Genomic DNA, 16,572 nt, shown 5'->3' on the forward strand with positions numbered 1-16,572 from the left:
TTGAGCTCGGCTGGCTCAGGTCTGTGCGAGAAAACATCATTGCACTGCCAGAAAAAGCTGGCATTAATTCCAGCCTTATTCCAGCCTCTCAATCACTGGGTAATTAACTTGCTAGCTGCACTGGAATGTCAAATATGTCTATTATGTGCCCATGGGATTTTTTGCAACGCTATTTCTGCCAAGATGACTCTAATGTAGGCATTCCAGTTCAGTTCAGTTTAAGTTTTGCATCATTATGGAAAAACAACAACACTGAGTCTGTAGATAGAACACCATAGATCTCCTTTATTTTTAACCTCACATTAGTCTGTCATGTCACTGTTTTATTGAATTAAAACCTAAAGTCAAACCCATAATCATTTTCATGCCTCTCGACGAACTCCAATTACACAGTCAAAACAGAACAGACAGAACCAAACTCGGGACTCAATAATCTCTTTCACACACACACACACACACATTCTCACCCAGACACACATACATGCGCAAACATACACAGGTCCTTATTGATCATTCTTCTCAGAGTGAGAGTACCAGGATGAGCTCCAAACTACTCCGTTTGTTTGGAAATCAGTATTCTCACTCTGAGATTTGCGACAAATATGGACCACTTTCTCTCTCATCATTAGGCATAGCGGTGTACAGTGACTGTGGCCTTGGATGCAAGAGGAATGCTGCCCTCGTGTGGCCAAAAGCAGGATGTACAGCAGAGGGCACCATTGAACCAGCTGTGCGATTCGAGCTGTAAAACTGAAGATTTCATTCCGAGTCTTCCCTTCAACCAATATCCACACACGATAAAATACGGCGGTGCAGTGACAGGACTGCACACTCTAATACAATCTAGTATTAAAGCTAACACAAAACACCTCAGGCTCCTTTACGTGTTGGTTGGGGGGGCTAATGAGTCCAGCAGCAAGGGTCAGCGGTAGCGGAAGAATGAAGGCTATAATTAGGGTGCACAACTGATAATGACAGACAGAAAGACAAAGCATGTGTGAAGGGCTGCACACTGACTATAGGAAGCTACAGAAGTCTGCTGTAAAAAAAGAGAATGTAGCTAGCCAGAGCTGTAAACTGAGTGTAGGGTGGGAATTTGCATTGTGCCCAGGGGCTGTGAATGACACGTTTATTGTCCAATCAGCTTCTTGACGAATGAATCCAACTGATCTTCGTCTTTGATCCCTACAAAGTGGTCGATGACATCACCACCCCGCATGGCGATCACAGTGGGAACTGCAGATACCTAGAACGGATCAAGAAGTGTCAGTGTTGTGTAACAATCTTTGTTGCAATAAATAAATAAATAAATAAATAAAAGGGAAAGAAAACAGAAGTTTTCTCCTTAGCCCAAATTCACTTGATAAGACATGTCTGGGTCTGAAGTTTAGACCAGCTTATGTATGATACACTATATGTCCGAAAATGCTTACTGCAGTTTTATGGCCAAAATAAAGATGACAACATACCTCACCCACAACTCTTACTGAACTCTTTTATTTAAAAATCATTAAGCTTCAATTTGCATCACAGAACTACCAGAATAAAAAACAGGGGTTCTATGCTTATTATTGTTATGATCATCATTATTATTATTGCTGTGTATGTAAACCCTTTGTGGAAATGAAAAAATAATAATAAAACAAAGAAAAAACTGTCCCTGTCCAAAGTCTGCCCTCCTACCTGGTTTAATTCCTTATCGTGATTATGTTCCACACAGCTAGCTGAACTAAAGGATCCAGTTACTGACACAGATCTACTGAACACTAATTCTGTTGCCTTCTGGACGTGCTCCAAAGCAAACTGCCAATCATCTGAATGACACAGCATTATATTTCTTTTTCCACAACATCCCTCCTTCTAACATTAATCAGCACAATGTTTGCTAAGTCCAGCTGCTCAGTACACTTCACGAGTTGTGTATTCATGGGTTGTATCATTACTGCACAGCTTTCCTTGTACATTTAATTAAATTAGTTACATTTTCCTTATATATATATATATATATATATATATATATATATATATATATATATATATATATATATATATATATATATATATATATATATATATGGGGTGCGGGAAAAAAACAACAAAAAAAAATTGATTCTTAGATGCATCGCGATGCGGACGTGAACGATTCTGAATCGATTCACAAATGTCAAAAGTCGATTTTCTAAATATTTAATTTATAACAATGTTGGCGGAACGCAAAAGGCGGAACTTGGAAGTGCGGAAGTGCAGCGCCCGGACAGTCTGTGACGGCACACAACAAAAACACAACTGGATGAGTGAGAAATCCGACCGACAGCCTCTGCATTAAAGCCAGGTTATATCAGGAGTCACAACACAAATGATAAGAAGAGCCATTTTGTCCTTTCAACAAAAATCAAACCACCTTGGGAGCCGCAACATTTAATGTCCAGTATGTCTCAGCGTGTGATAATGTCCTTGTATAGACTAAACAATATAATCAAAAACGCAGACTTACTCTACTCTGCTTTAAGCTTTAACTAGTTATAGCCGCTTTTCTCCCCTTTCCACCAGAAAACGTTTCCTTAAAAGTAGACCAGTTTCTTGTAAAATGTCTCTCATCGTTCGACTGTTTTATGAGGCTGAAGTTGCTTCTCATTCTCCAGCTTCTTGTTTGAATTTTCCCGTTCCACCTTAAATTCTGCCTGAGGCGCCGAATGTAAATGCGGCACCGTTTAAGGTGGACCGGGACAATTCGAAAGAGAAGCGACTTCATCTTTGCTACTTTTAGTGTTTGACAGTCTCTCGTTGCAGATTTAACGTACCAGGAAATCAACTGCGCTGCTTATAAATGCGAATAAGTCCGTTCATCTCCAAATGTTCGTCTTAAATTGTGCCTTTTCGTTCGCTACTAGCCAGGCGAGACTTCGTTGCTAAGTGACCTGCAGTCTGCAGGCCAGTTCTCAGCCGTTGAGAACCGGGGCTTTCGCGCTATGTTGCACACGCCCCGTCTCAAAAATATTTTATTTACACAGAGATCCCACCACTCTCTACAACGAGACCAAAACTGAAGTTATAAAATCACTAAAGAAAACGAGTAGAATAGCTGTAACACCCTTACAGCGCATTTTATCACAGATGAGTGGCAGCTGCGTCTCATGTGCTCCAAACAGCAGTGAATGAGAACTGAGCTCCATTTCTCTATGGCCAGAATGAATAGGGTTCTTGAAAAATCGCCCCATCGCACCCTGTGTTAAATAAACATGTTCAGAACCCGATACGTTTTGTCCTGTGAACATTCTTCTCACGAATACCACTGGATCCTCTGAATTAAAAAGCTACTGCGCACTGAATTCACATCATTAGACTGGCAGCCTCCTTAAGCAGGTTTTGGCAGTGAACATTTCCATACAGACTGAGGGGAAATGAAAAGGAGTCAGAACAAAATCAGCAGGTTTCCCTGCAGTTCTCTGTTCTTTATCTGATGCTCACTGAAACACGATAAAGCTTTCCTTTTAGCTTGATTTGAAAAGATCTACAAACGTACCTGAACTCCAGTAAGTTACAGACTCAGCTTAATAATCACTGCTCACTACTGATAAACTGATTTAGACTCTCAGAATATTCTAATCATTATTTTAATGCTGGTAACATTTTTCTGAGGACATTTTCTCAGGACATTAGCCAGACTTTTCCTGTTCCACCTTAAATGGTGCAGCAGTCACGTTGCTGCGCCATTTTAAGGTGGAATGGGAAAATTCAAACAAGCAGCTGGCAAAAAAAGAAGCTGACTTCAACTTCATTAAGGGTTGAAAGGCATGATATAAGGAGGTTTATCTATTTCCGCTTAACAGCTGAGCAACATTGACTTATTTTGCTGTTTAACAGAATCGACAGGTCAGTATTTTGTCTTGTTTGTGGTTCTTGCCACAGCCTGCCTTAGTTTTGTGTAGCTTAATGACATCAAATTGATGCGCAGTAGCTTTAGCTCGCATGTAGCAATATAAGTATTATAGCTTTTTAACGACCTCGTAATCCAGAGGATCCAGTGGTATTCGAGAGAAGAATGTTCACAGGACAAAACGTATCGGGTTCTGAACATTTTATTTAACACAGGCATAACGAGGACTACAGAATGACACACGACTACAGTGGTCTATATGCCTAATTTAAATTTGATGCCAGCAACAAGTTTAAAAAAAAGACATGAGATTCAAAATGAGCCTATATTTTTCACAAAACAATAAAATGTCTCAGTTTCAACATTTGATACGTTGTCTTTGTACTATTTTCAATTAAAGATTTCAAATATAAGGTTTAAATGATTTGCACATCATTGCATTCTGCTTGCATTTACATCTTGCACAACGTCCCAATTTTACAAGGGCTGTATAATTTTTGTCTTAATTTTGTGTATTTATTGTAAAATACATGTATATAATAATAAATAAATGCTAACAAAACAGCACTGGTGTCTCACAAAGTCTTCACTGTCTTCATTCGGAGAGCAGCTTGGATCTGTAAGAGATCACTGTTTAGCTTAATAAGAATAATTATACTGTGACTGATGTGGCTTATTTTCTTATTCTTCTGTTTTCATGTTAAAAATTCAGTTTGTGACGAACCGAATAAAAACCTATTCATTTTTGGCTTTGTTAGATCACAACTTTACATCTCAAATAAGCACAACAACAGTACTGACACTGCAAGATTGAAAAAACAGATTAAACAGCAAATTTTTTTGCTAAAAATGACTGACATGATGGGTTCAGATGGGAGTAACATTGCAGGTAAATGACATCACCCCACCACAACCCTATGTAACGCTAACCCCATCTGAATAGTGCTTAAAATGAAAATGCTTCGTGAGACAGGATCCAGGTGGATCCAGGAGGTGTGGGAAAACACAGCAGTGTGTGTTTGTGTGTGTATGTGAGGACAGTGAACGTGCTCTTACCCCGTATTCAATAGCAAGGTCTGTGTGTTCATCAATGTCCACTTTGGCCATGGCAACACGGCCCTTCTGCTTAGCAATGGCCTTTTCCAGCCTCGGCCCCAGGATCTTACAGGGTCCGCACCATCTATTTAAAAACACACACACACACACACACACACACACACACACACACACATTACATGAGAAACCTTGTTACACCACTTATTCATTTACACATATAAACATACATTACGAACGACACCATGCTTCATGAAGCTTCAGAGTACAGACACATTAAGCTACCACAACACCAATTCAGCACACAAACAAACATGCTTCTACAGAATACACACATAACTGTCCAATCCACACCACAGAAACACACAAAATGGCAGAGGCTGCATAAAGACCAGCTTGTTTTCAAGGGAGTGTGGCCAGGAAAAACACAGCTTACTATGTAAATGACGCCCCGCAGGGTTGGCCAAACGTAGCTGTTTGTCTCAGACTGCAGACTGATAGGGTCAAAGGAAAAGCCTTTTCCAGCCCTAATCCCTGCTGTGGCTGAGCAGGCTGTAGTAACTCTCAGTCAATAAACAGAGATCAGGGCAGAGGACAGATTCTAAAGACAGACCAGCCAAACATACTAACATGACTGCCAATGCTTAGTGCTGCATAAATTATGCATACAAGTAAATTAGATACATTGCAGTTAACTGTCAAGTCCAGTATGAGTGCAGAAAAACAGGATAAAAAAACTGAAAACAATCCGCTTGGAAACAGGGACACCACTACTTTATGCTCATTATATCATTATCTATCAAATATACACCAAAAATACTGTAAGTGAAAAGCAATATCATGTTCTGTCAGCATCACAGTCTACTAGTACAAATGATATACCATCCAGCAGTAAGTGAGGGTATGATATCAGAAGCAGCAGACAGAGATGAGGTTGAAATTGGCTGGAGTGTTTCTTTAGGTCACTGGTTTTGTGCAAGGTTGTATTTGTTGTTAGCCATGTTGGCCTTACAAACAGAGAGAACTGCTACAGATAGATAGAATTGTTAAAAAAAAACAAAACAAAAAACAAAACCATTGATCCACTGACTGTGTAAACTGGGCTGCGTCTGTGGAACTAGACCTATCACCTACATCCATGTTTACACACAAAACTGTTGATTTAATGTGACAGAGCCATAGAACTGATAATGCAATTTTTGGCCCTGGCCCAGCCAAGGCCTTATGATATAATAACACTACTACACTCAGTAAGAGTCATGATTATACAACAGTTGGTTTTGACAGCACATTCTGATTGGTCGAGAAGAGTTCCATTTTTACCAATAACTCCCATCATTCCATAGCATTAATTACTAAACAACTTACAGAAAATGGATACATTTGATAACTTCTTTAATATTTGACCTGCAGCCTGCTCAACCACAGTCTGATGAAAAGTGTGACAGCAGGCCTACATCAAATTCCAAACCTGTGCCTAAGTGAGTGTTTCAGTTGGCAGCTGTGAGGGTGGAACAACCAAACTGGAATGATTCAGAAATGAAAATTCAATTCAGCAAACAGGATGGGCTGTAAAAAGCTTTACAGACTGGCTATAGCAAAACAACAGGTTAATATGGTAAATATTGATCTGAACCTGATATTGTGACAGCTTTATGGCTCTATCCCTAATGCAAATGGCTACCAGGAATGTAATATTAAAGCATATTTAATCATCTACAATACTCACCTTCGGCACATGCTAGACTGAATCACAATCATGATGATATCCACAACAACACACTCCCTCTTGCTTTCTACTGCTCAAAAATGTAACGGCTATGCACAAGAGCCACCGTTTATGCTTAAGGCTTCAAGCTCAAAATCACGTTCAGGAAAATTCTGGCACTAAATGTTCTCGTGAAAAGAATACCACGATGGCATCAGTTTGTCAGTTTTGTCAATTAAAAACTAAAAAAATTTAATCTCTATTGGACTGACTTTACAATCCCCCTTCCCTTTGCACAAAACAAATGAGCTTGAACTTGATCCTGGTGTGGGTTGTTAATCCTCAGACAGACTTCTAATAGAGACGGGTGGAGACGACACAGTTAACAGGCCCATAGAGGATCAGGAGAGGGACTGAACGAATGAGCATTGATCCGTGCATGCGCCACCCACAATTACGTTCCCAATTATAGAAATTGTTGCGACAAGTTCAACAAGAATTTTAAAAAGCTGGCAAAGTGAGAAAGTGTAAATACCTACATTTAGAGTTTGTTATTAGTTTTGTATTACATTTATTTTGTATGCAGATGAACAGTTAAGCGTTAGGATCAACTGGGTGTATTTTTTGGTGTAATCAAGATTTTTAGAGATAAACATCAGCTTGATCCACTAAAGACTGTTCATCTTTAGTTTTTTTCTAGGCCTCTTTTTTGTCACTGTTTCCGAGTAGCTTAACTTCATTTATATACAGACAGAACACAAATTAAATGAAACGATAATGGGTCAAAAAGCATAAGGGATCACTGAATGGTTTGATAAGTACGACGATTATGTAAATCGTACGTTATGGCCTTCACAGTCACCATATCTCAACCCAGCTGAACAACTATGGGAAATTTGGGACTAGCATGTTGGACAATGCTCTCCACCAGCACCGTCAAAACATTACATGAGGAGATATCTTTTGGGGAAAATGGTGTTTCACGCTTCCAGTACTGTTTCAGAGAATCTATGCCAAGGCTCATGGTGAGCTCGTGGTGACCTAACACATTACTATGACACTTTATGCTTGCTTTTCCTTTATTTGCCAACTGTCTGTATTTCAGTTTTCATGCTATAGTAGCTAGTGGTGCAGGCTACGATGTTAACTTAGTCAGCAATGTGAAAACACTGAACTTTGCCCATCAATCAGACATTTATGTATAAAATCCATAAAAACCTCAATTACCCAACAGATGAGCTACATTCAAGGTGTTGCTGCTGACATGCATACCAAATCAGTTTCATTTAAAATGAATCATGCACTCTAATGTCAGGTAATCTGACAAAAATCTATGCATTACAATTTCACATTAGGTTGGATGGAAACGATAAAGTTTGTCCAACAGTGCCACAGTAGCTACAAACAAACACGACTGTGGGTGAAGCACATATAGATCAACGGAGCGTTCAGAACACGTACTGTGCGTGGAAGTCTATGACTACGGGCAGCTCGCTGTTGATGACCCTCTCAGTGAAGTCGTCGTGGTCCTGGACGTTGAATGAGACGCCCCTACAGGAAATCAGAGGGAGGGAGCGGGAGCGGGACAGAAAGTGCTGTGGCCTGGGGGAGGGGCGCAGTGAGGAAGAGTATGATGAAGAGGAAGATGCCACCGGCAGGCGGCGAAAATCTTTCACAGAGATGCTCCAAATTCTCCGTGCAAGCAGCCGAGTAGCCATCTGAGAGAAATAAACAATGATTGACTAGCCAATCTGGCTTTGTGCATATATGTTATATATAACATTAATAAGGATCATGTGGGGCGTCACTGATCAGCATAACAAACCAAATAACCAAAAGGGTGACAACTGGACATAAAACTGGATATGCTACACTTTGTTTGGATATTGCTATGACAAAATGTGAAGTGATTAAAATAAATATGGATGTGCAGACTGATTTCGTGTTAAACCAAAGTAAACTTTGTACAAAGTAAAGTTGGAACAACACAATCATGTAAAGATCAGGGTTTTTGTCTTCTAATACTGAACACAGCTCTTGCTGGCTTTAGGAATGAGTTTTTGAGCTGAATCAGTTATAGTAATAAAGGAGGCAAAGTGGTGTGGCCCCCCAAGACTGGACTCTCGACCCCTCTGCAACAGATCACCACTCACCAACAAAACAAACACCAGGCTGAATGAAGGTGACTTCCTACGTGCCAGCTAAGTAGGCGCCAGAATATAACTGGCACCATTTAAGGTGGAACAGAAAAACCTGAACAAGAAGCTGGCTAATAAGAAGCTGACTTCACCTTTGCCCAACAAACAGCTCTGGCTTATGCAAGATTTCTGAGCACTGACTGAAGTGAGTAAAGCCGTTTTATTTACAGGACACCATTTGGCCGTTTCACACAAACACACGCAGGTCCGGCCGGGTTTACGGAGCGCGGTACTGCTGCTCAGTCTCTGAGGTTTGAGGTGTGTTTCTGAAGCCATGCTAGGCTTTTTTGCCCCCGATAACCTCTGTGACTTTGCCTGTTTTCCTCCTCCGCTCGCCTTGTGCTGCTTCTCTGGTTCACTTCCAGCTAAAATAACGCGCTGAGGAGACTCGTCTAAATCCTAAAGAGGCCCAAAAGTCGAGTTACTGAGGTAAGGTAACCTTATATGCAAAAAAACTAATGCTACTTACCGTATAAAGCTGTGCAGTTATAAAACCGTGTGGTCACACGGACCCCTGGAGATGAACTGTTTCCGTGAGCGCAAAAGCAGCTGAGTTTAGGAGCAGCGCCGCCCGGCGGTCTAGTGCGCAACTACAACTGGAGTCCATTCTGTGCCTTAGCTAAACTGCTAATCATTAGCATATGTTAAAGAGCCCGTCTGGTGGAAACACAACGTTTCCTTGTTTTATGTTTTCTGAAATAAAAGAGTGAATTTCATACAAGCAAAAAGAGAAGACGTTTTAAAAGTGCGAGAAAGTCTTTTAATCCTATAGGATTGTATTGGAAAAACTGAAAATCACATACAATTTTTTGACCAGGGATGTTTTACACTGATGGAAACATAAACATAACTACCTAGCTATATTACACTGGTCATGCGTTTTCAGACCAATCAGTGAGCTCGAATTTAAATGTGATTTTTTAAAATAATAATAATAATAATAATAATAATATGTCTTATTTGAAATTATGTTTGGTTAAATGCCCATATATATAAACATTGATGGGCGAAGGCCCCCTAGCAGTACCACCACGGTCCACTCTGGTGCTACGACCCACAGGCTGAAAACCACTGATGTGGTGTCTGGACACTGTTAATGTTTTAATAAATACACATTCACATATATCCCCCTATTCAGCCCACAGCAGTTTAGCCCTGTCAAGCAATGACAAAGTAATTTGCTTGTTTACTTGTCACTACTATGTCTCAAACATAGTAACCTAAACATTTATGTTAGATCAGCCCTTCTCAAACTGGGGGGCACAGTGGGACCTATTATCCACAAAGGGGACCTTACTAAAAAAGTTTGAGAACTGCTGTGTTAGACTACCTAATTAATTAGACTACCTAATTAATTTTAATCATATAAATAATATAAATAATGGTTGTATCATGCTGCAGGTTGTGAAGGATCTGATTGAAAATGGTTGCCACAGATGAGATGCTTTATGAAAAAAAGGAACATAAACAGACGTGAGTGTCAATGTAGTCTGTGTAGTGTTGAGAGAAGCTAACTGTGAGATATGCTGTGTAAAAATTTGATCTTTCTGACTCATGGATGTGCCATGGGCCCCTGAATTATTGCCCAAGCCCTCCCTCGACCCTCCATTAGTTACGCCACTGTACTGTACTATACTATAGGTACTATACCAAGGAAAGCAGTACTATTGGTGGCGACAATTTGACTTTTTTGTATGGTAGTATGTGGTTTAGGATGCAGCCTTTAGCTCTGGTCCTAATGTAACACAGCTGATGGAGGCCTTCAGGAGCATCTAATTATTTTGCCGCGTTCAAATGAAGCTCATAACTCAGAATGTCCTATTTCAAACTCCCACAGACCTGAACACCATACAAGGGCTAAAGGGAAATTCCACTGATATTTTTGAATTTCTGCATAATTCATTGGTTGATGTGAAATGCTCTATTCCAGAATTTTAGAGAAGCTTATACTGACTGACAATGTCTGCAACACAAACATAGCCATTTTATTTACTATACAGTGAACCTACACATGTTTTCTGAGCTTTCATAACGTTTCTAATAGTAAAATAGTGGTGAAGCTAAAAATTATATATTTTGGGACTGTTTTGCCTTACAGTGCCCTTCATGTACCTTTCCACCATGATTGCATTTTTAAAAACATGTTTTAGTCCAAAATCTTGACTCAAAACTATCATGAAACAACGTCTTAGGCACCAGGGAGTGCATTCATAACCATTTCATGTAGTAACTTTTTTTTAGAAGCGTTAAACTGTTCAGACGTCTGGTTCCTATCACCACCACTGTGAACGATTCTGACTTGGTAAGCAGAAATATTTAAATATGTTTGGAATTCTCCTTTAAATTATCTTAACATCGCTGCTGGCTGGGGCGTGTCCTGTACTGTGATGGCCCTGGAGTCTCAGAGCTAATTGGCATAATCGTTTTTGAATGTTGACCTCAGCAGCCTATTGCTTTCTGTGCTCAGAGCATTAAATCATTTCAGTGCCTCTTTAATCTTTACATGAATTTAATGGAATAATAAGGGAGAAAGATTCTGCGCTGATTGTCCACTAATTCTTTCTTATGTTTATTTCTCCCACTTGCCACACAGACATTGTCTGACCATCCTGTTTTATAATTGATGGAGGGACAGGCATGAAAGGGAAAACAGGAGTTGGTCATCTTTTCATGTAGGAGAGAGGGCAAGCACGGGATGAAAGGTGGGGGGGTTGTTTGTTTGATCAACGGAGGGAGAGTCGTGTGGATGGAGAGAGAAGAGAGAGAGAGAGAGAGAGGGAGATGGGGAGAATAAGGGAGAGGTTGATAGAGAGTGCTCGTGAGAGATGGAGAGAGGGTGCAGAAGTGGAGGATTTAGAGGCGGCCCTGGGAGGCTCCATGGTAACGGGAGGCTGAGGCTGCCGTGCCTTCTGAAAAGAGGGACAAACATCAGAGCCTGTGAGTTATCCTTTCCTCTTTCATTCTGTCTTTTCCTCTCTTTATTTTCTTTCTCAGCTTCTATTTGCCAGAGTGAGAAATGATCATGTGGTGTTGCTTGGCTCTGCTGACTGGCTTGTTTGTGTTCTGTTCTTTTCTTTCAGTAATAGACTTGTTTGTTCATGTCCAGTTGTCCACTTTAATGCTTGTGCTGCTTGTTTTGTTACAGCCTCTTTTTTATTCATCTTTCCCTTGTCTCTAAATCCTAGGAAGGGTCTTTTTAGGGGTGTAATGATGCACAAATGTTTAGGGGTGTAATGATGCAATTAATTTTATTAATATACGTTATCATTCAAAAATTTGGAATCACCGTACATAGCTTATAAATAAAATATCTTTTTATAACTTACAGCTTTCCTCAGGCTTAAGCGCTTTAACTTTTTTAAAGTATTTTTAGTCTCAAAAGACAAATCAAGCCAAGTCAAAGTTTATTTATATAGCGCTTTTTACAACAGCCGTTATCACAGGGTAGCTTTACAGAAAATTCGGGTCTGAGCCCCCATGAGCAAGCCTATAGCGACAGTGGCAAGGAAAAACTCCCTTAGAGCAAGAGGGAGAAACCTTGAGAGGAACCAAGACTCAGAAGGGGAACCCATCCTCCTCTGGTCTACACTAGATAGCAAAACAAAAACGCAGGAGTAACATGAATAGAGGACAAGATTTTACAATTCATATAAAATATCGAATTTAGAGAAAAGGAAAAAGAACCAGCCTGTTATTGGACAGTTGTCCACTTTAATGCTTGTGCTGCTTGTTTTGTTACTGCCTTTTTTTCATTCATCTTTCCCTTGTCTCTAAATCCTAGGAAGGGTCTTTTTAGGGGTGTAATGATGCACAAATGTCACAATACAATATGCATTGTGGTTCTTGCAACATGATACAATACATTTTTGATACAAGCAAACAGGAAAAAGAGAACTGCCAACATTTAATTTGCTTTTATTTTGTTGGTCAAAGTCCAATTGGCGAAATAAGACTGCAGCACCTGGTGAAAACATTGCATCTTTGAAGAGAAATAAATGTAAAAACACATAAAGTTTAGGTGCTTTCAAATGTAGCACAGCAGAGTATGTTTATTTGTAATAGAGCACTGCACACTTTTCCATTTTATGAGGAGGAGGGGAATCCATCCTCCTCTGGTCTACACCAGATAGCAAAACAAAAACGCAGGAGCAACATGAACAGAGGACAAGATTTTATAATTCATATAAAATATTGAATTTAGAGAAAAGGAAAAAGAACCAGCCTGTTATTGGACAGAAGTATTGGATTAATCAGTGATAACCGATGACCACTGTGACCAGTGATTAATGTTAGGAGCGAATCACAGTGAAAACCATGAACTTTAGTGACAGCTGTTAGAAGCCTATTATGATGATCTGTATGAATATGTCAAGAGCTCAGTGTATTGTGAGGCAGGTGAAGCAATGTGCAAGTGTGAGAGCAGTGAGACGACAGCACCGACAATCTCAGTTTTCCGTAATGTCCAAGAACCCCCAGATCTGCACCTTTTATCTAATGGGAGAACTAATTACCAAAGGCTCGACCAAACAAGTAGGTTTTTGGCCTAGATTTAAAGACTGAGGCTGTGTCTGAGTCCCGAACACTGACTGGAAGGTTGTTTCAAAACTAAAGGGCTTTGTCTGAAAAGGCTCTACCTCCTGATGTAACTCTATTAATTTCTGGTACTAATAGTGAGCTAGCACCTTGTGATCTAAGTGATGATTGATTAAAAAATGCTGTTTGTGGCCTTTGTTCTCCTGCGCTGGTCAGCACAGACATGTTCAAACAGGTTGAGCAGCAGCAGATCAACAGTGACACACTCAAACATGATCCAGAGCAACTGTGTTGTATACAGTTTTTAACTGATTTAATGAAATTCTTTATAGGAAATCACATAAAAATACTGAGTAACTTAATATCTTGTGGAAATACACTTTTTTTACCTCTAGTTTTGGAAGTTGTTGCTACAAACACGAGGATTCATTACATCCTGCTGAGGTTTGAGGCTGTTTCGTCTCTAAAAGACAAATATGAAAACAATGTATGTGCTAATAGCGCCCCCTACTGGAGAAACTTCAGACTGCTGTACGATGATCCAAAGCCACATACGTGTGCTTTACCTATTAAAATACAAGGTGTATTATAGTATGTAGCATAGTCGCTCTGGAAGTCAGCTTTAGATGTCTCTGGGAAGCCAAGAAGTATTTTATTTTCAGAATTTTGCAAGTTTTAATATTTAATATCATCTAGCAAGCTGTTTAAAACTAAATTAGTCCTTTAGTTCTCCCAGTTATCTTTCCCCACATGCTGATGATCCTCCTTGAAGCATCACCAGCATTATTATATTAATACTCTCACTCTCTGTCTCTCTCTTAGGACTTTTCCCTCTTTCAAACTCTCTCACTTCTCTTCGGGTCAAGCTGTTTCAGTCTCTCCTCTGGCCTGTACAATTTCCTGTACCGTGTGTCAGCCTGCTCCAGATGTCCCACCCAATTTAGTGCTCAGCTCTGACTCCTCTCATTACAGCTCCACACAAAAAGGTGAGATGGAAGGTGACGGGGTTGGCAAAAGCACCCTCCGTCCACCACCTCTCTTCCGATCCATCGGCCTGACCGGCCTGTCTGCCAGCTTGCCGCCCCACCGCCGTTTACGATCGGCCCTGCACAGGGCTAGGGCTGTGTTACCTGCTAATTCTAATGCTAATGAAGCTGCTCATTCATGGCCTCAAGCACCCAGCAGAGCTTCTGAGAGAGGACTGCCTTTAAAAGGCCATATTCGCTCCAGCTTACACATGAACTTGGTTACACATGATTTGGACTCTCTGCCAGACATTGTGACCCACAAACTCGGCCTGCCTCAGCAAGAGATAACACCACGTAGAGAGAGCCACGTTAGAGAGCCCAAAATCCTCACATTTGCTAGCTCTCAGGCTCAAGCAGATAAAGGCAAACATTTGCATTTAAGGCCCAACATTAGCCTCACCAATAAAATGCTAATCCCAGCAAGAACTGCACACAGGCAAAACAATGCAGCTCATAATCCTCCACCAAAAACCCACAGACGGAGAAGCACTGTGTCTCCTTTCACACAGAGTGAGGTACACTCATCTGAAACAGGGGCAACTACAGAAAGACTTGCAGAAAAGAGGAAAGAGAAGTGGAGACGGAGGAAAATCAACATTACAGGAATACACAGTCAATCAGAGCGACTGCTGACCCCTGAGAAAGGCCAGGAAGACAACATCTGCCAATGGTTAAGCAGCTTGGGGATAACGGACAGAGAAAAAGACCAAAGGGAGTGCCAGAGAGAGTCTAATAGACAAGGCCGTAGGCTTGAAAGTGTAGAGAAAGGGGCATGTCCCACAAGGAGAGACCGACGCCCACACTTCCTGCCTCCCATCTCTCAGTCAGACTGTCTACTGAACGTGCCGCTGGTCCTTCCGGAAAATTCACCTCCTCCTTCTCCCAGCTGTGTGCCCAGCGATCCTTTCTTCCCTCTACAAGTCCCTGCTTTACCGCTCTGGACAGAACACAGACTCAAACACACCTGACTGACCAACTAGCAGACACACATTCAAATACAACCTACAGGCCAAAAGTGTTGAGATGCCTCACCTTCTTTATTCTGTGTGTTTGCGAAGACTTCATAACCATAAAACGGCTATTTGCTAATGCTTTGGGTATATTCAGCTACATGTTCAGCAAAATGTCTTTCTTAGTTTGAAGAGCAGGTTTTTCTATTTTCTATAGTTTTCTATTAAACTATTGTTAAGTGGAATTTCACTGATTTTTCTGAATTTACAGAGTTGGAAATGGCAGTGGTGATGATGTGAGCCAGACATTTATTTCCTTTAAAAGCTGAGACCACAGAAAGCTATTACATGAAATGGTTATGAATATAGTGCCTAAAATTTGAGGCATTGTTTTACAATAGTTTTGAGTTGACCAGCAGTCACTAAGTAGCTTTCTATCTATGCTTTATATCTATTTCTATGAAGTTCAGCCTTTTCTATCTCAAAGCAACACAGAGAAACTTGTTCATGCTTCTGTTACAAGCAGAGTTGACTACTGTAATGCTCTTCTTACTGGACTTGTTAAGAAAACAATACATCCCTTACAACTCGAACAAAATGCAGCAGCGCACATCCTAACAAAAACAAAAAAAGTTCTGCTATTAGTTTTTAAGGCTCTAAAAGACCACAGAATATCTGTCTGTTTATGTTCCGGCACGTGATTTTAGATCTGCAGATACCGACCTTCTGCAAACACCTTCTGTAAAATACAGAAAACATGGAGAGGCCTCTTTCAGTTATTCTGCTTCTAAACTGTGAAACCACTCTGAATAACTCTTTCATTAATCATGCAGAACTTTTGAAAAATTAGTAGGATGTACCAGTTACAATGTGCAACAGGTTTTTACACATCTTCTCTTTTATATTTCTGCTACATTTTTGTTCACAATTTTCAAGTTATCAAAACTGAACAGACTCCAGAGGTCTGATTGTGAGAGGTGTGCTTTTATACAGCTTTTTGATTGGATGTACAGCCTTGGAGGAATGAATGGCAGATTGCTCCAAAATGATTGTGCAAAAGTTTACATACCCCTCTCGTGTCATCATGATCCAAGTGCACTAGCAACACCCTAGCAGTGACCTGAGATATCCTATTAAACTCCTGCAACACCATAACAACCACCTAGCAAACATTGAAGATACTATAGTAACCACCTAGCAATCACTTTAAATACCATAGCAACCA

General features: G+C 40.4%; 2 protein-coding genes across 4 annotated transcripts; one reads left to right on the forward strand and one right to left on the reverse strand.

Moving 5' to 3' along the window:
• Window positions 1-259: 259 nt before the first annotated feature.
• On the reverse strand, window positions 260-9,408 carry txn2 (thioredoxin 2). The gene is made up of 4 exons (XM_036566023.1): window positions 9,306-9,408; window positions 8,100-8,356; window positions 4,934-5,057; window positions 260-1,246 (listed from the first exon to the last, which is right to left on the reverse strand). Exons 2-4 carry the CDS (start codon window positions 8,354-8,356, stop codon window positions 1,130-1,132), a joined length of 498 nt encoding a protein of 165 aa, XP_036421916.1. The 5' UTR covers window positions 9,306-9,408; the 3' UTR covers window positions 260-1,129.
• On the forward strand, window positions 8,354-15,515 carry LOC118805307. Of its 3 annotated transcripts, none has more exons than XM_036566020.1 (3): window positions 8,354-9,265; window positions 11,430-11,773; window positions 14,192-15,515. In XM_036566020.1, the coding sequence occupies exon 3, from the start codon at window positions 14,361-14,363 to the stop codon at window positions 15,363-15,365; it is 1,005 nt and encodes a 334-aa protein (XP_036421913.1). In that variant the 5' UTR covers window positions 8,354-9,265; window positions 11,430-11,773; window positions 14,192-14,360; the 3' UTR covers window positions 15,366-15,515. The 3 variants fall into 3 exon arrangements, with proteins under 3 accessions (XP_036421913.1, XP_036421915.1, XP_036421914.1); XM_036566022.1 differs by having other exon boundaries at window positions 14,342-15,515; XM_036566021.1 differs by having other exon boundaries at window positions 8,354-8,981.
• Window positions 15,516-16,572: the final 1,057 nt, after the last annotated feature.

This window comes from Colossoma macropomum, unplaced genomic scaffold, assembly GCF_904425465.1.
Source record: "Colossoma macropomum unplaced genomic scaffold, Colossoma_macropomum, whole genome shotgun sequence".
In the NCBI taxonomy this organism is placed as follows: domain Eukaryota; kingdom Metazoa; phylum Chordata; class Actinopteri; order Characiformes; family Serrasalmidae; genus Colossoma; species Colossoma macropomum.